General features: G+C 40.8%; 1 protein-coding gene across 1 annotated transcript; it reads right to left on the reverse strand.

Annotated features, from left to right (window-relative positions):
* Positions 1-1,270: 1,270 nt before the first annotated feature.
* LOC105933066 (gastrula zinc finger protein XlCGF57.1) lies at positions 1,271-15,035 on the reverse strand. The gene is made up of 8 exons (XM_021321457.2): positions 14,592-15,035; positions 12,052-12,150; positions 11,780-11,960; positions 10,111-10,181; positions 9,439-9,546; positions 7,992-8,271; positions 6,314-7,059; positions 1,271-2,099 (listed from the first exon to the last, which is right to left on the reverse strand). Exons 1-8 carry the CDS (start codon positions 14,745-14,747, stop codon positions 1,833-1,835), a joined length of 1,908 nt encoding a protein of 635 aa, XP_021177132.2. The 5' UTR covers positions 14,748-15,035; the 3' UTR covers positions 1,271-1,832.
* Positions 15,036-20,054: the final 5,019 nt, after the last annotated feature.

Consider the following 20,054-nt stretch of genomic DNA (forward strand, 5'->3'; position numbering starts at 1 on the left):
CCTTCTGATGCAGTTTCTCTCCTCTATGCGTTTCCGCTTCCTGAACCAGGATCAAATCAGACAAAAGATGGTGAACATCTGGCTTGGTCAGGTGTCGTTTCGCCAATCCAAACTGGTCTTGGAAATGAAAAAGCTGCAGCAAAGCTCCATGAAAGCCTGCGAATCATTCTTAAAGAAAAAAAAAAAAGCTAGGTTCATTGACTGATATAGAGCAGAACTCCAGTCCTCCAAGGCTGCTGTCCTACTAATCGTTTAGGTCCGTCTCTGCTGTAACGAACATTAATTTAAAAAATGGCATCATTAGCAGAACCTGGCTGCAGACTAATGAGTCCGTCCGACCATTTGATTTACCGTATTTCTCGGACCATAAAGGCACGCCGGATTATAAGGCACATCAAATATTCTTCCCAAGTGTGTAATATCACTCCTCCAGGTCCACAGCTCTCTATCCGTCTCTGTGGGGAGGACAGAGTAGCCGAACTACACTGCCCTGTTTCTAATATAAGGCCAAAATAAACTTAACTTTTATATTGAATTAACTTACTAGGTTTATTGTTGCTAAATTAATGCACTTCTAGTTTAGACATTACAGTCAGGCAGTCTTGTAGACAGCTCAGGGGTCCTATCAGGTAGCAGTGTACCGTAATGCTCCTAATATCCATTGAGTGGAGCGACTTTGTTGCTAACCAAAGTCGTACTTACACATTTAACAGATTATTGAGCACATTGTACCGCATAAAATTAGTCAGTAAGCTCAACGGTGATCATAGATAAGGCGCATCAACAATTTTCTTTAGAAGATTTAAGGGTTTTAAGTGTGCCTTAGAGTCTGGAAAATACGGTAGGTGTTTGATAAGGGATGAATCTAATGGTTGCTGGATTCTGACGGCGGCGACTCAAAGCCTTTATGCGTATTTTTAACCACGTGGTTTTTAGAAAATCCCAATTCTTGCTCCCAACATGCCCTGCCTTTCCATCTTGATAAAAGACAAGTTTGAAAAAAACAAAACAAACGTGTTCATTACAGGTTTATAAGACCGTAATGAACGAGTAAAAACTGCTGACAGAGCTGTAACAGCAACTCCAAGTCAAGATGATCTCATCAGTTTCAGATCCGGTTAAACGCGTCACCTAAAAACAAAACGTTTCCGTCCCTGAAACCAGAAACGAACCTATCCAGGTCAAGCCTGCGTAGGAGAGCAGCAGACGCTAACAAACAAGGCATGGCAGCAATGTAAACGTGGAGAAAGCAGAAAGAATTCAGTCAATATTTTACAAAGAATATTGATTTAATGGTATGCAACTCATTTTCTGGCTGCAGCCTCAGATGGTGGAACAGGAAGTGGCAGATTTTCCCTCTGCACCGCAGCCGTGAAGGCTTCAGCACATCTTCTGGTTACAGAGACATGTTAATGGATAAATCTGACAGCAAACATGTTGGAAACCCTGCAAGCAGTGCAGCGGTGCCAAAGTCCTGCAGCTTCATTACGTCCTCAGCCTTCAGTCCAGATCTCCAGACGCTGATGACCAAATCATTTCATCAAAGGTGCACTGGAGGAGAGAAACATCTAAAAAGTTGCAGCTTGAACCAATGAGCTGTAGCTCGCTGAAATTACTGAAAAAACCAGAACCGTTGTGACGTTTTTCCTGGGAGCCTGCAGGCTGACGCATCAGCACCACTGGGCCAAATGTCTTTAGTTTTTTTTTGTGTTTCCTGTTCAACTTCTGGTGAAACCGGCCTGAAACCCCCTGTTCTGTGAGCCGAATCGACAGAAACCAGCCCTGGAGTCTGGAAGGAAGGAAGAAAGTCACGAGCTGGCTGCCTGAAGGCGTCAAACGTAGTAGCACTTGTGGTCCTTAAGGTTCCTCAGGTAGGAGAAGCTCTTGCCGCACCGGTCGCACATGAACTGCTTCTCCCCGGTGTGGATCTGCTGGTGGGCCTTCAGGCTGTTGCCCTGGTTGAAGCAGCGGCCGCACACGTCGCAGCTGAACGGCTTCTCGCCCGTGTGGATGCGCTGGTGCCGCTTCAGGTTGCCCGTGTTGCCAAAGGATTTCCCGCAGGTGTCGCAGCTGAAGGGTTTCTCGCCGGTGTGGACCACCTGAGGAGGGCAGGGGGGGGGGGGAACGAGACCTTTAAATCCAGAGCTCCCAACATCTCTGCTTCCTGTATCTGTCAGAAAGCCACGTTTTAATGGGTTATCTGCACTGAGTTATATAATACACTGGAGTGCTGATTTTGCCGAAAAACTGAAGTCACTGGCCACCATCTTGCTACTCCCTATTCTCACAGAATCCCACAGGATTTGGTTGCAACAACAAGCAGTTTTCTGGCTGAGTGAAAACGTTTCACAGGTAATTCTACAGTCAGTGGATGTACTAACACTATCAACTACTAGGAAATTAGGTGCTGAAATATTTTACATGTTATTCATATTAAATATATATATATATATATATATATATATATATATATATATATATATATATATATATATATATATATATATATATATATGTTTTTGTATATTGTTATTTATAAAGTTATAAATGTTAAACATATATATTTAAATGAATAAAATGCAAAATATTTCAGCACATGACTTTCTCAGTACTTGATATTTTTAGAACATAACATAAAACTATATGGCATTTGACATTTTAAAAGTCTTAAGCTCCCCCTGAACATGAGAAAATCCTCGTTATTCGATGCTGTAGCGCACATATTCCCTAGTTACTGGGGGGAAATAGGGAGTACCAATATGGCGGCTGGTGGCTTCAAAGCGACTCGTTCAAACAGACGGTGATTAGCACTCCAGTGTATAATATAGCTCAGTGGTTATCTGTGATGGTGACAGCAGCCAACGTAAACGACTCTGTTTGAGATGAAAAGGCCTTTTTTCTGTACAATAGTCTTTAAATGAGCGTAGTTTTCCTTTATTTGAGCAATTAAATAAGACTATTTGCCAATGGAATGAGTATTTCTACCCCCAAAATGAAATAGATTAGATATCCTGCACTTGAAACAAGATGATGGAGATTAATTGTTCCTGTATTAAGTGCAAACATCTTATTCCATTGGCAGGTAGTGTTAGTTATCTGCTCAAATTAGGCAAAAATACACTCATTTCAGGAAAGTTTTACTTTCTTTTAGTTCCCTTTTTGCAGTTCTCCAAAAGCGAGCTTTGTAGATTTTTTTTTTTTTTTTACAACCTGTGAGGGATTTAACACCCCCCCCCCTACTAACAGGTGCTGTAAACATGCATTTTCTGTCTTTTAAAAAAAATTGTACTTGGGGAAGGTTTAAGTCTTTATATATTTATTGGTGAAACTTTAAGATAACTTGTTTTTGTTCTCATCACTTTCTCCTTTTCTTTGAGGTCACCTGTTCATGAGCAATGCTGACATGGATCTGGTGTTTTCAATCAGCATCACAAGGGAAATCCACCCTGAGAGGGAGGGGAGATGTTTTGTTTGGATTTAGATTGCTGTTTGGCTTTAATTTGAATGTAAAAAATATTTGTTTTGTTTTCCTTTAGAAGTTTAATTTAGTTGACTGTTTCTCAAACAGAAAATGTAAATGTTTCCACCCCTTTAATTAGAGATGGTACAGGCTGATGTTTTAAAAGCTGGGTTGTTTAAACATGGGGAAGCTTTTTTTGTTTTGTTTTTCTGCTGTGATAATGTAAGAACAGCCCTTTTTGGAAAAACATATAAAAAATGAGCTTATTTTAGGTTCTGACCCAGTCTTTTATCACAGCTCCAGTTGGTTTTAATCACTGTTCTCAGTGTAGAAATGGTCACGTTTAAACAAGCAGGTGTTTTCCTTAAACGTGTTTATTATGTTAATATCGACACCTCCTACCAGACTGAGTGACATGTTCTCTGGTTTTTCCTACTAGGAGGACTGGCTGATAGAAATTAGCCTCCGTGTCGCTTAATATTTAGACCCCAGGAATCCAGGAACATTAGTAAAGCTCATAGATACTCTGAACTTTAAGAAGTATATAAAAGGTTCAAAGAGAGTGTAAGCGGTGCCAATAATCATTTAATAAGAGTTTTATTAATATGTATATATTTCTTAACATGTGTTAAATAGTTTTAAACATAAAAAGGTTGGATTGTTTTTTTTTTTAAAACAATCCAAACATGCATGAAATTTCATGATCAGATTAAAATGTATACGGGTTAAATAATCGGATTGTACCGTTTTTATGGGCACACACTCAATTAATCCGATCATAATGTGCGTTTCTTTGCACCTGGCTTTATTCTGAATAGAACCACTCTGACATGTGCAGTTATCAAATTCCCCTAAAACACAGAAAAAATAAAACACAGAAAAAAAAAAACACAGAAGAAGAACTTCTGTCAACAAAAATAGTAAACAAAGCTGTATTATTATACAAGTTTGTTCGTCTTGAAGCGCCCAGGCTGGACCTGCACAATGTTCTAATTACAGTTTAAACGTTACTGAATAAGCAACAATTTTGAGCTCTTATTTTTTCCAATAGAAAGGTTTATCATGAGTTTTGCTTCCTGGCGTATTTCCACCACTCACCAACGCGGAAATACGTCACGTTTACGTCAGGCGAACATGTGCAGTCCGTATTCGGAATACCTTGCACTGCAAAAACGGATCTAAAAAGAAGTAAAATTTTCTTAAAGTCAGTGTATTTGTCCTTGATTTGAGCATGTAAATAAGATGATCTGCCAGTGGAATAAGATTTTTGCACTTAAAATAAGAACAATTCATCTCTACCGACTTATTTCAAGTGCAGGATGTCTAATTATCTTATTTTAGGGGTCAAAATACTCATTCCATTGGCAGATAGTATTATTTACCTGCTCAAATCATAGACAAATACACTAACTTTAAGAACATTTTACTTCTTTTTAGATCTGTTTTTGCAGTGTGATCCTGACCAGCGTTTACAAGCAGGTTGATCGGATTATCAACCGCCCCTCTGATTCGGATAACAATATCATTCCTTTTGAGCTTAATCCGATCATAATATTCATTTTTCTTCCAATCGGCCGTTTATTCCGATTACTTATGTCCATGTAGACGTGGCCTATGACGCCTTTCTGCGTCCATTTTTAGGGTAAACTACGACGAAGTATTAGGGCCACAAATTAAGAAAAAAAATATTTTTGCCATGACGAGATTAAACTCAACATGTCGAGAATAAAGTTGATATATCGTGGCGACTTTATTCTCGACGTGTCGACTTTAAAGTCGACATTAAACTCCACATTTCGACAATAAAGTTGAAATTAGTTCAAAATAGTTTGAAGAGAGCCAACCGCTGCACAGGATACCTGCACTGAATCCAGAATCAGACAGTTGGCTGACGATTCAACATGCCTTGTGTAGATGATTTGGTCAAATTGTACTTCAGAATCGGCAATAAGGAAATCCTCGGTCTTTTAGCCCAGAACCACAGCGTGATTATTAGTGTAAGGACCAGCGATGATTAGGGCAAAGACTACCTTCACACTTCTAAACTTTGAAATGTCGAGATTAAAGTCGCCACGATATATCAACTTTATTCTCGAAATGGCGAGTTTAATCTCGTCATGGCAAAACTTTTTTTTTTTCTTCATGTGTGGCCCTAATACTCTGTCGTGGTACGACGGAGTATTAGGGCCACACATGAAGAGAAAAAATATTTTTGCCATGACGAGTTTAATGTCGACATGTTGACTTTAAAGTGGCCCTGTCGACATTAAACTCAACATTTCGAGAATAAAGTTGATATATCGTGGCGACTTTAATCTCGACATTCCAAAGTTTGGAGAAAAGAGCAACCGCGCTCCACAGCTGCAGTCTCTGCGTTTTAATTAAGTGTGAAGGTAGTCTTTGCCGTGGTGCAACTGTATAATCATGGTTCTGGGCTAAAAGACCGAGGATTTCCTTATTGCTAAACCCGATTCTTAAGTACAATTTGACCAAATCATCTACACAAGGCATGTTGAATCGTCAGCCAACTGTCTGATTCTGGATTCAGTGCAGGTATCCTGTGCAGCGGTTGGCTCTCTCCAAACTATTTTGAACTAATTTCAACTTTATTATCGAAATGTTCACTTTAAAGTCGACACGTCGAGAATAAAGTCGCCACGATATATGAACTTTATTCTTGAAATGTTGAGTTTAATGTCGACATGTCGAGTTTAATCTCGTCATGGCAAAAATATTTTTTCTCTTCATGTGCGGCCCTAATACTCCGTCGTAGTAAACAGCAGAAATCAGCTCAACAGAGAATAAAATGTGTTTTTTTTTTTTTGTACGCTCCCTTCCTGCAGGGCGACCCACCTGGTGTGACTTCAGGCTGCTCTGCTGCGTGAACAGACGGCCGCAGATCTCGCAGGCGTACGGCCTCTCGCCGCTGTGCGCCTTCAGGTGGATCTTCAGGTAGCTGGCGGACTTGAAGCTCTTCCCGCAGACGCTGCAGCTGTGCGGCCGCTCCAGCGTGTGCTGCTGCTGGTGCTCGCGCAGCTCGGTGATGGAGCAGAGGCGCCGGTCGCAGCGCACGCACATGCACGGGATGGTGGCGGCGTGCGTCTGGATGTGTTTGCGCAGAGACTCGATGCAGGGCACCACGGTGCCGCAGGCGACGCAGGTGAGCTTGCGCTCGTCCAGGTGAGAGGTCCTCTGGTGCATCTTCAGGGCGTTCTTCTGGATGAACGCCTTGCCGCAGGTCTCACAGGTGAAGGGGCGCTCGCCGGTGTGCAGCCGCTGGTGGCCTTTCAGCGTGTCCGCCTGGTTGAAGCTCTTGCCGCACGTGTCGCATTTGTACGGCTTCTCGCCGGTGTGTATGCGCAGGTGGCGCTGCAGGTTGCCTGGTATGGTGAAGCTTTTCTCGCAGTAATGGCAGTTGTACAGCCGCTCCCCGGTGTGGACCCTGCGGTGCAGCTTCAGACCGTGAGCGCGGTAAAAGCTTTTGCCGCACTGGTCGCAGCAGAACGGACGCACGTCGGCGTGCAGCTGCTGGTGGGTCCTCAGGAGCTGCTTCAGGGTGAAACCCTTCCCGCAGACTTCGCAGGTGTGAGGCCTCTCACCTACGAGCGGGAAATAAAAAAAATAAAAAAATAAAAAGCCTGTCAACGGTTGCTAAATGCAACGACAAATCCAGGGTGCTTGTTCTTTTTCCAAATTAAAATTCCAGACTTTTTTAAAACTGATATTTTTTTTCCCAAGACCTTAACTTCATGTACTTGTATACTTGTGTGCCTACTGCCTACTTCATTGGTTGAGATTGTACAAACTGTTTATTAGAAATGTTAATTTTTATAGGCTAGTATTCAATGAACAAATGCATTATTCACAGTAAATTATGCTTTTACTGATGAAAACGTTTCAAAACATGAAAATCACAAGTACATGAATTTCACATCAAACAAGTGTTTGATTCCATCAGGCTAATACAATACGTGACCAGTTAGTAAAATTATAGTTTTATAGCCTACCTTCCTATTTCTCATTTCACAATGCCTTTGAGCATACTGTAAAATTCTACCATACATTTTTTCCCCCATACTTTATTACGACTTTCACACAAAATTCAAGACTTTTCAAGGTCTGGAAAACAGTGTTTAAAAATTCCATACTTATTAAGACTTTCAAGACTTGCGCAAGCACCCTGCAAATCCCAAAACCTGCGCACTGCAAAAAGAGAACTAAAAGTAAGTCAGGTTTTCTAGAACTAAGTGTATTTGTCCTTGATTTAAGCAGGTAAATAAGATGATCTGCCAATGGAATAAGATGTTTGCACTTTAAATAGGAACAACTCATCTCCATCATCTTATTTCAAGTGCAGTATATCTAATTATCTTATTTTAGGGGTAAAAATACTCATTCCATTGGCAGATCATCTTATTTACCTGCTTAAATCAAGGACAAACACACTTAGTTCTAGAAAAGTTTACTTAATTTTAGTTCCATTTGCAGTGCGGAGCTCGTCCTGGGTCGGACGGTACAGACGCAGACTTGCCCGTGTGGATCAGCATGTGAGCGCTGAGACTCCGCTGGAAGGAGAAGCCTCGGCCACACTGCGAGCAGACGAAGGGCTTCTCCGCGCTGGCGCCGTGAACGGCCTGGTGGGCTTTGAGCTGCAGGAGCTTACTGAAGGTTTTCCTGCAGAGTCGGCAGCTCAGGAGCCGCTCCCTCTGACCCCGGCTCCCCTTCGGCGCTCGGACCGAGGACTTCACGAGGCCCTGAGGTCTGACCGTGTAAACCAGGTCGCTGCCGTCGTCCGGGTCTACCGCTTCCACCTGGACAGATGATGGAGACTTCTGTTTTATGATGCTCGTCCAACAGCATCATCACAACAAGGCAAACACGAATAGGGGAAAATCTCATCGTCGGATTGGGTTTGGAGAACTGCCGACTGGATCGAAGCTAAGCCGAAGCCAAAGACTCGCACCAAGGACCCCGGAGCCGCATACTCCCATAGCAACGTTGGGCTAGCCCATAGCCGCTGCTGAGATAAGCAGCTTTCCCTTGGCGTACTTCAACCAGACGCCCAAAGTGAACCGAAGTTACACAGAGGCACCGACAGGGAAAGTTAACGTCGATTTAATGTTGTTTCTGTGTAACTTTAGGATTAACAGACTTTAGCGACCGATCGCTACAGCGACCCCTGGCTTCCCGGAAGTATAATCACATCAATAAAATCAAATTTCCCTTAAGTTTACTGAGAAAATCATTCTCTAAAATGTTGTTTTATCAAATAATGTTTCGTTTAACTCAGGATTTGCTTTGTAAATGGGTGGAAACACCAAATGTTCTGAATTAGTTAAGCTAATTTAACATCAAGTCACATTCTTTAAGATGAACTTTGGTTCTTTAACTCAGATCTGCAGTGAACCAGGATTCACTGAATTATTCTGATGATGATGGTGGTCACCACTTTTATTTTGTCTTGTTTCTTCTAGTGTGCACATAGTTCTTTAGCTTTCTTTTATCTTCATTTTGCTTAGTAGTTTTAGTTAAATTTCACTAGCTTAGTAGAGAGGATTTGCTGATTGAAATAGGGTGTTAATTTAGATAAACAGCATTACATAGTGGTGTTTTCTGGATGTTCATTTTATTTCTGTCAATAAATTCACTCCTTTATTCTATGTGTGTGCAGAGTTTCAACTATTGTCCTGATATCAGCTGTTTGGGCTGATATTCACCGGACAATACCTAACAGACAGAGAGTTATTTATTAAATATTAAATAACTTAAAACAGTGTAATAGCACAACACTGTACATTTTCATGTCAAGCTTCCAGGTTTTTGCAGACTCGTTTTTAGCCTGTATTTTAAATTATTACAACAACAACCACCCGGTTGGACCACCACAGTCAGGAGAAACTAAAAATAAGATCCGTTATGATGGCAGAACATGGATTCTGACTCCCTGAAATCTGAAAGACAAAGACCGTGAAGCTGACCATGTAGTCTGGGTCCTCCTCCACCTCCTCCACCTCCTCCTCCTCCTGGGCAGAAGCGGCGGAGGCCTGCAGGATCTCCTGCTTTACTGAAACAGAGTGGATGCTGTCCTGAGGGAGCAGGAGGAGACAGACTGCAGTTAAAACACAGACATCGTTCACAAACGCTATGCTCTCATTTTCTTTATTGTGGTTCCTGTTCAACTTCTGGTGAAACCGAGTCAGAAACCAGCTAAACTGGCCTGAAGCCTCCTGCTCTGTGAGCAGAAACCGTTCCTGGTCATACGGGTACGAGTTTTACGTTCAGCAAAGACAGTTAAACGGACGGTTTAATAAATAAAACAGTTTTAGCACTTAGCGGACTTTGTTGTATGTCGTTAAACTGGTTTGTGTCTTTCTGCAGTGATATACGCCAACAAAGATCACACGTGGGATTCCTCAGGGCTCCATCCCCGGCTCCCTTAGGTGCTCAAACATAAGGAGCGTTACGATATTTATTATCATATTATCAAAAGTATTTACACCCCTTGAACGTTTCCACATTTTATCACGTCACAGTCACAAACATAAATATATGTTTTATCTGAACCTTTTGTGAAAAAAAAAAAGATAAAAAAAAAAAAGACTTTTTTACGGGGTGAGGACATAAACACGTGGAGTAAGTCACGGCTTTACCTCATACGTTCTGTTCCTCCACAGGTGAATTATGGGCGACCGCCTGACTCCGCTCTCATGAGCGACCACAGCTAAGACAAAAAGAACAGAGGCTGAATGTCATCAAACATTAAATAATCAACAATATGCGACATAGATACAATACAACTGAAAAAAAACAACAACGATAAATATGTATGCCAACTTATTTAGATGTGTTCATAATATGCTAAGTTTTAAAGTACTTTTGAACGGCCACGTCACAGTCACAGTGAAGATAACTTCAGACCGAGCGTCGACTGGCTGGTCTGAGGATTTCACAAACTGCTCGTCTACTGGGAACCGTCTCTCCGGTTTATGGAGAACAGTCGGGGAAATGGAAAAGTCGTGACGTGTCCTCACTCCTGAATATTCCTCAGTCTGACTTCGGTGGGAAGTACGATCACCGTTGTGCTTACTGACTGATTTTATGTGGTAAAATGTGCTCAAAAATCTGTTAAAATGTGTAAATACGACTTTGGTTAGCAATAAAGCCGCTTCGCTCAATGGATATTAGGAGCATTACGGTAAACTGCGTCACTCAGTGATCTCTAGTTATTCACTGGAGTGCTGATTTGCCCCAAAAAAAACTGAAGTCACTGGCCGCCATCTTGCTACTCCCTACTCTCGCAGAACCCCATAGGATTTGGTTGCAACAACAAGCAGTTTTCTGGCTGAGTGAAAACGTTCCACAGGTAAATTTTACAGTCAGGGGATGATCTAACACTATCAACTACTAGGAAATTATGTGCTGAATTATTATTTTGCATATATATATATATATATATATATATATATATATATCAATCAATAAATAATATATATAATATATAAAATACAATATATAAAAATTTAGATGGCATTTGACATTTTATAAGTCTTAAGCCAATCAAACATCAAACTGTTTCATATGTGACACTGAGCTTCATACATTGTGTCTCCAGGACGCAGCATTACAGTCCCTCTGTTCTCACTGACAGGTGGGAGCCTGCTGGAAAAGAAAACGGCTCTAGGTGCTCAGCTAGATAATCACACATTTTACCATCCGTTCCGCTGCTTCGTCCGACTGGCAGAAAATCTGGGAATTGTAGGAATTTACCACAAGAAATGTAGACAACAGTACGCTGGACTATGAAGGATAAAATGTCCGCAGAGAGTCAGTGCAGAGTCCGCCCAGCTCACAGTATGCGCCACAGTATGCCTGAGTATGTGGGAGCCTTTAGTAAATAGTATGCACCAGCAACAATAAACCTAGTGAGTTAATTCAATATAAAAGTTACATTTATTTTGGCCTTATGTTAGAACCAGGGCAGTGTAGTTCAGCTACTCTGTCCTCCTGATAGAGAGGGACAGAGAGCTGTGGACATGGAGGAGTGATATTACACACCTGGGAAGAATATTTAATGCCTTATGGTCTGAAAAATACAGCACATAACACATTTGATCGTTTATCTACGCATTTGTTTCCACTTGTAACTAAATGACACTTTCAACTGATCGTTTGGTTATTCTCATTTGTTATAAATTGTGCTACTTTTAACCATCCACGCATTTCAGGCATCACTTTGTATCAAACTGCTGTTTGCTGGGCGGCTGAACTGATGGAAAGTTTGATTTTTACATTTTACGACCGAAGAAAGAGGCTGCTCACCTGTGCATGGGCTCCTCCCTGCATGGTTGCTGCCCGGGTGATCTTCCTCCTCCACCCTCTCCTCCGTCACCTCCTCCTCGCCTCCCAGATCCCCGCCTCCCTCCATCACCAGCTTCAGGTCCATCTCCACCCCCCTCAGTCTCTGCCTCAGGTCTTCGATCTCTGCGGCGCCCTGCGACACCTGCGGCACCAACGGGGGGTGGGGGGGGGGGGGGTTTAAAACACGACTTACATAAATCCAGGATTGCTGAGGGTAAAAGCTGAGCGCCTACTTCGAGCCGCAGCACAGTGGAGCACTCGTCGAACAGCTGCAGGACCTTCTCCACGGCGTCCTGAGCCAGAGACGCCAGGAGGAGACCGAAGCGGATCACCTGGAGGGGAAAAAATGCAACGTTCAGTCACAAAATAAAATATCAGGTGAAACCAATCACGATGCCAACGTTAGATCCTCACGATCCGTTGATAATGGCTTTATTAACCTCTGCAGAGTTAAAGTGTGTTTTTTTAAAGCCCAGAGAACAACTTTTGCAGCAGTAATTGCTACAACATCAGGTCACGATCTCCTGGCGCTTCAGCGTAACTCAGGCTAAACAGAGCCAAAATCCAACATTTAAACGGATTTATAATCCCTAAAGCTTCAGTGCAGTTTGAAGAGAGATTTTATAATTAGAAAAATAAATAATAATAATAATAATAATTTTGCATTCATTAAAAATGTATGCAATGAGAATGACCTGGAAATTTTAAACTCTTTTTCCAGGCTTTGAAAAAAAACTGTGTATGGACAAGGATATAAACAGCATGCAAAAAAAATAAAATAATAAAAATTATATTATATTATATTACATATATATATATATATATATATATATATATATATATATATATATATATATATATATATATATATATATATAATATATATATAAAATGTATTGTTGGTGTGAAAGCTCGGGATTAGATGTGTGCGAGAGGGGGGGGGGGGGGGGGAAATTAACATTAAAGCTTGTGACTTTAAAATGTAAAATTAACATTAATCTATATGAAAATGCTTAATTCCATTTATATCTTTGTTTAAGAGGCAAAAAAAATATTTCGGCATGAAATATTTATTTACACATTTGTTTACACATTGATTAGTGATTTAGCCATTATTTAACATTTTAATGGCACCAGCATGTTATCATTCTAAGTGCTTGAAAAATAAAAATATTTGTTGTACAAGAATTTGACTCTTGTTCACTTGAACGACAGTTTAACCCAACATGCAGTCCGTTCCTAACACTTCTTATTTATCACTGATACAAACCGCCGGAGATGACAATTGCAGCTTCCTGAAAAGATCTGAGTTTTCACCTTTAGTTTTTAAAATCACTTTTTTAAAGTAAACTAGAAAACGTCACTGGATAGGAGAAGATTCTAGTATAGTTTCCAAATTTATGGGAAAAGTCAAAATGGGTGGGAGAAAAAAACAACAACAATAAAACAATAAGTTAAAACATGATCTGACCGATCTCTCCGTTCTAGATCTAGGGAGACCAGATTGTTTAAGACAAAAGGCAGACTGAAATATTCTGTTCCCTTGTGTAGCTTTAGACAGGAAGAGCTTCACATGTAGAGGAATAGTTGTCTGAGGTGTGGGAGACATTAAGATAATTTATTCATTGTTAATTCATTAATCTGCTGTGGAATCAAGCCTCTCCAAATGTGGTCTTCTGACTGCAGAGCAGATTATTTCAGGGGAACTAAATTTCACACAAAACCTGAACATGCATCCTAGTTTGGATTTAAAGATCAGCCCTGGCTTTTTCAGCAAAGAGGAATAGGGGGGAAAGCACTTATAATGTAGTTTTTTACTTAATGATTTCAAGCTACCTGTTTAGTTTTTTTTTTGTTTTTTGTTTTTTTAAGTTTTATTTGTGCAATGATTTAAAAGGGATATGCATTTGTCAAATCTTGGAAAAAAATTAAGCAAATTAAGTGCTGGTGGCACAGGGGTAGCACGTACAGCTCGTGTACAGAGGCCTTACGTGCCTCATAAGCCTCTTTTTAACTTAGGCGACACAGCTGTTAGCACTCTTGCTTCACAGAATATTTCTGTTATTTCAGAAATATTTCAGAAATTCTGTTCCCCCTCTGTGTCGGGAGCGCGCATTGCAGCCAGAGAGGCGGGTCTGACCATTTTCTTGGCTCTTCTGATTGATTTCTCGGTAAAACATCATGTCAAGGTTGTAACAGTTCAGTTTAATCGGCAGCTGTTTTTACAAAATTGTAATATATTATATTTAGAAAGTTTTTATACCTGTTGACAATTTAATCTGAAATGTTTGGGTAAGTTTCAATTGATTTTAACTCAAGGCTACATGCTTCTAGATATACATCAGATAGACAGGCCTCTGCCGGCCGATATTCCCTAGTTACTGGGGTAAAATAGGGAGTACCAATATGGCGGCTGGTGGCTTCAAAGCGACTCGTTCTAACAGCGATATATTAGCACTCCATATAGCTCAGTGGATTAAAGTCCCTCCGATACTGTTTAAGTGACTGACTCTGACTGCAGATTTGCCACATTCAACATGGCGGACGCGCTGACGCATCCGCAGCATAGGCAGAACCCGCCCGACGAGGCGTCTACGTATATGATGTCTATGATTCCAACGCAGACATAGATGTCAGCGAAGAAGAACCGCTGAGTTAAACTCTGAAACAGTTAGCTGCTAGCTGTTGTACTTCTACGATCAGCTGTTTGTCCCCGACCCCAACATGGAGGCGGGGAGGGGATCCGAACCGGAACCAGCGGACTGGCAGCTACCTTCTGCTCCGAGGACTCCTGGCTGTTTTCGATCCCAGGAGGAGGGTCGTTTGGACGGGCTGGATCCGAACCGCAGAGAACTTTGTCCATTTCGGACATGGTGGCGGTTACCATGACGTCCAAGATGGCGCGGACCCGCGCCTCCAACTCGGACATGTTGGGGAGGTCTGGGTGCGATTCGGTCGGGTCCGACAAGTTTCTGTCTTCTTTGTCCGAACTTTAGTCCAACCGCTTTGGTGCGGGTTTGTTTATCGTTCAGGTGAAAACACGCGTGACACCCTCCTGATTCCGTCTTCTGCTTCCGAGTTCACGCCCTTCAAAATAAAACACAAAGCGGGGGACGCGGCGAAGCGCGGTTAATGTCGCCCATAGGTATTATATACGTGTATATATGCCTGTGAGTGTAGCTCCTTTAAACAGAAGCGGATAGTTTGAGCTTCCGGGTTTACGCCCTTCAAAATAAAACACAAAGCAGGTAGAAACATGCGTTGGCCGTTTCTCAATTCACGAGAACGCGAGTCCGTACTCGCGTTCTCGTCAAGTCTGTTCTCGGTAAGAACACAGGAAGATCGGACTTGACGAGAACAGAAGCGTACTCGTGACGTCATCACACCCGCAGCTCTTGAGCATTTCTTTAACGTTCAAAACTATTTATACACTACACCATCATATCTTATTGAAAACGTTTTTATTTAAATTAATTTCTAAAAAGTATAAAAAATATCTAAAATAATTACAGAACTGTGGGTATAAAACCAGCAATAGAGTGAATTTCTTTGTGGGGAGTTGTAATTGTTGTAATTGTAGAGGCGATTGAATCTTCTTTAAAAATCAGCACTTTGTAGAAGCAAAATTAGCGATACGAGCAATATTGCTGTTGCTTCGGTCGTTGGTCAGCTTTACCAGCAGGCTGAAGAGGAGGTGATGCAGTTAAGGAGGCAAATCCGAGCAAGGAGAAGATTGATGCAGCAGAGGCTCAGAAGGCAGGCTTTGCTCACCCATCTATTGCCAACTGGTAGGCATTTTAAGATTGACAGCCTATTTCCTACTTTTATCTTTAAAAAAAAATCCCCATTGATGATGATATTAAAAACGTGATCAGGTTGAAATTGTGACTATTTTTCCTATATTAATAAAAATGAAGACCCAGTTTTAACATTAATAACAATAGGGTTAAGCTACTTTATTGCACCTCCTGACCTTCACAGCATTGATCATTAAGAAAGGAAAAAAAAAAAAAAACATTTTTATGTCTGTCCACCTTTACAGTGATTAATCTATAAATTAGTTCAGCCCATTTTTTTAGTGAAATGGTAAAAATACCAGAGAAGGGAAGCCATTTGTTACATTTACTATACATTTTACCTTTTCTTTCTTGAGAACTATAATAATCTGCATGTTAAACAGGTATAGTTTTATGCATAGAAAAGGTGACAAAAAAACAATTATGGTAACATTTGGCATTTTTTATTTACAGGAAGAAACAGAAACAGCATATGTGAGGATAAACACTTCTGTGCCAATCCTCCAAATATTTTTTAATGAAGGAGACCTGAAACCAGCCTTCTAGCTAAACAGGGCCACCATCGTCCTCCTCCTTCAGCTGCTGCCCATCCAGAAGGTCCATGGATGGCCACAGGAGATAGAGGTGCTGCTGACCCTCTGCTGGCTGGCCTGTGAAGCATCCTATAGGGAAACAGCTTGCCAGTAAGATCTCTTACCTTCTTGTCCTTAAATAGAGCCAACAATGACACACAATTGATAGATGATATTAATTGGATAGAAGATTAAGACAGATCAGCATATTACCTAAATTACAAGTTAATTTTTTATTTGGTACAGGTCAAGTGGAGGCACGCTACAACAGACACCACGCCAAGGCTGATAAACATCACTGAGCGTGTCTTTGGTGGTCTGAAGACACGATGGCGTTTCATCTTCTTAAGGGCGCTGGAGGTCCGCCTGACGTTTGCCCCAAAAGTAATCGCCGCCTGCTGCATCCTCCACAGTATTAGTATAGAGGCAGGGGACCAGCTGGACGTGGAGGATGAGGAGGTTGACCCAGAGGAGGCAGCTGAAGACAGGGAGCTGCTCCAGCTGGCTGCATGTTTAAGTGAACATGACTACACCTGACCTAATGTAGATCAGTTGGAGTCATGTTCACATGCTGCTTCATTTCTTTTGTTTTCACCACCTGGAAAAATACATAAAATAATGCGTAAATTAATTTCCATTCCAACTATTTTTAATTGTAAGTTTATAGGCATTGTCTGTTTGTATAATATCTTAATAGGAGTTATTTCTTTGTTTTAAACCATGTTAGTAACTGTTAATAATTTGTTGAATATATTACACCTTCATTCTGTTCCAAAGATAAAACATTTGTATAAAATAAATGTCTGTTTTTTCATACACTATTATTACTATTGTTTTCTTTCCCTCTTTCTCCTCTCAATTATTCGTGTCCTGACTCAGAAGAAACTCACTTAGATAGGAAAAACATTTATAGAATGTATTTATTTATTTATTTTATATGCTGCTGTCGTCCTAGGGAGACATTTACAATTTATTCCAGCAAGTATTGAGTTAATAAAGCAACACACGTCAGTCAGATAAACACAAAACAAATAAATCATAACCAGCGGTATTATGCACACTACTTTTTTTAAATTACGCACTAACTCTGTAAACAGGCCACATAGGGAAGCTTAAAAGTATAATATTCTCGCCTCAAACGATCTTAAAACGTACTTTTGAACAACAACAGCAGCAGAAAAGGGAATTTTTAACTTACCGCTGTGAGGTCTGTTTGCGCTGTCTCGAGTCAAGCTGCGGCCGCGGTGCATTCTGGGCAAGCGGTCAGTCTGAAGAACGCACAAGTCTGCTCTGATGCATGCTCGATAAAGAGGGCGGGCGAGAACAACATCCGGGGAATTCGGCGCGTTCTCGATTTGGCGTTCTCAGCATTGGAACAGTGCTCGGGCTGAGGCTGATGACGTGTCACGAGTACACGAGCACACGAGAACGCTCAAGAACGCATATTGAGAAACGGCCGTTGTCTTTGGGAAAACGGCGCGGGGACTGTAGCTCCTTTAAACAGAAGCAGATAGTTTGTGCTTCCGGGTTCACGCCCTTCAAAATAAAACGCAAAGGGTGGAAACAGCGAGGCGCGGTAATGCAGCTCCTTTAAACCAAAGCAGATAGTTTGGTTTTATTACGAACATGTTAAGCGGAAGTACCACTATGTTGTTTTTAAAACATTTTTTTAACCGCTATATTGTTTCTGCCTTGACGAGAGTTGTCAGCGTCCTCCAGTGGATAAACCACAAACTGTTAGACCGAATTTACATTTTAAATCAATAATTTCTAAGATATTGGAGATGTTGAAACAAATGTATGTTAAACTGGCTTAATCTTTCATGTTTTTGAATTCCCCTGAATAAAGAAATGGTGTGCTAGTTCTCAGACAGGTTCTTTTAAACTGATTACTTGATACAACAGGTCTGGCACTAATTAGGTCTGGATGTAGTGGTTCAGGTCAGCCGTACAAAAAAAGAAAAAAAAAGAAAAAGAAATTAACTGGCCTTTATAATTCATGATTTACCAAAGGAGATGATTACCTTATTGCTGTGTTTAGGTTGCTTGTGTGTACTCTTAATGAATAAAACCATCATTCAAAATCTACTTTTTATTTTCTTGGGTTATCTTTGTCAGATATTAAACTTTGACGATTTGAAAAAATAAAATAAAAAAAGAAGCTGGGGAGAGGGAAATGCTTTTTAACAGCACTGTATGTGCAGGGTTGTAGTAGGGCATTATAATAGTTGTTTTAAATAGCTAACAAAGTACAATGACTTTAGTAAAATGGTCAGTTTTGCAATTAAGTTTCTTTGAAATAAGACAATTTTGACAAGATACATTAAATTGCAGCAAAAATCTAAACAATTGAATGACTTTTTCTTTTAAATTAATTTACTGATTGAAAGTCTCCATGTAAACATTACAGGTACTGAAATTCCTTTTTCTCTTTCACCATTGTGGTTATCAAGGTAGAGCAGATGCTGTTGCTTTTATTTATTATTATTATAAAGGGCCGATCTCCTGCATGTTTTAGGTCTGTCCCTGCTAGGGTTGTCATAATACTAAAATTTCAGACTCGCATTGTGAAAACTGACATTGTGAAAACTGACATTGTGAAAACTGCAGCCCCTCCCATTTTAGGGCTAAGAGCATTGCCTTGACCTTAACATATTCAAACTAGTCATGTCAGTCGAGCCCACAAGTGTCACGGAGAAGTTAGATGTGTTTAAAGGCATAGGGAGGTTCCCAGGTGAACGCAGTATACACATAGATCCATCTGGGGCAATCAAATTCACACACAAGGCATTGCTACTGACTATTTTCAACACCATCTTTGGCGGGGTACCCTTTCCCTCGCTTGCCCTTCGGAATAATATCTGTTCAGGACATAAAAAAAAAAATAGATGAAATCTATAGTGGGTGTTGTAGCTATTGACGATGACATACTGGTATTTGGCAGAACCAGAGAGGAACATGACGGCAACCTTCGAGCTATGCTGGAACGCACAAAGGAGCGAGGTGTACGCCTGAACCCCAGGAAACAGTATCATATGCACTAGTGAAGTGAGTTATTTTGGACATAAACTGATAGGGCTGTGCATAAAAATCGATATAAAGATTAATATCGATATTTTTAAAAACGATTTAATATCGATATTCTGGCTTTCAATATCGATATACCTCCCAACCTCTAGGGGGCGTTATTACAGCGCAACCATTACAGTTCACAGCGAAGGAGAGCAAGTGAGACGAATTTGTGGAACGGCCGACAGGATTTTAGAAGCTCCTTTGTCCCTAAAATCAGATGTTTGGGCACATTTTTGGTTTCTGTGACACGTTAAATGCATTGAAGCAAATGCACTTTATTTTCCTGTTAATATGTCTGTGATCAATAAATAGAACATAAACATAATATTTGGCTGATTTTGGTGATTGAATCACTGAGCATTAATTCAAAGTAATAAATATCGATATTGGAATCAAAGCAAGCTGAGCTATGTATCGAGAATCGTATCGTAAGCTGTGTATCGAGAATCGTATCGAATCGGCTCATCCTAGATGATACCCAGCCCTATAAACTGACATGTGAAGGCATACAACCTCACCCAAAGAAAATACAGGCCATAAAGGCCATGCCCCCACCTGCGAAAAAAACCGAGCTTGAAACCGTTCTAGGTATGACCAACTACTTGTTGATCATATCATTGAGAGAGTATTTCAACGGATGAAGGATCTCATCACAAGAGAGCCGGGCCCCATACTGTGCTACTTTGACACAACTAAGGCGCTTCGCTTACAGGTGGACACATCCAAATGCTGCACTATAACCGTAATAACCTGTGTGATAACTAGTGTGCAATTACTATTTAATACCCTGTGCAA

Source organism: Fundulus heteroclitus, chromosome 18 (genome assembly GCF_011125445.2).
Source record: "Fundulus heteroclitus isolate FHET01 chromosome 18, MU-UCD_Fhet_4.1, whole genome shotgun sequence".
Classification (NCBI taxonomy): domain Eukaryota; kingdom Metazoa; phylum Chordata; class Actinopteri; order Cyprinodontiformes; family Fundulidae; genus Fundulus; species Fundulus heteroclitus.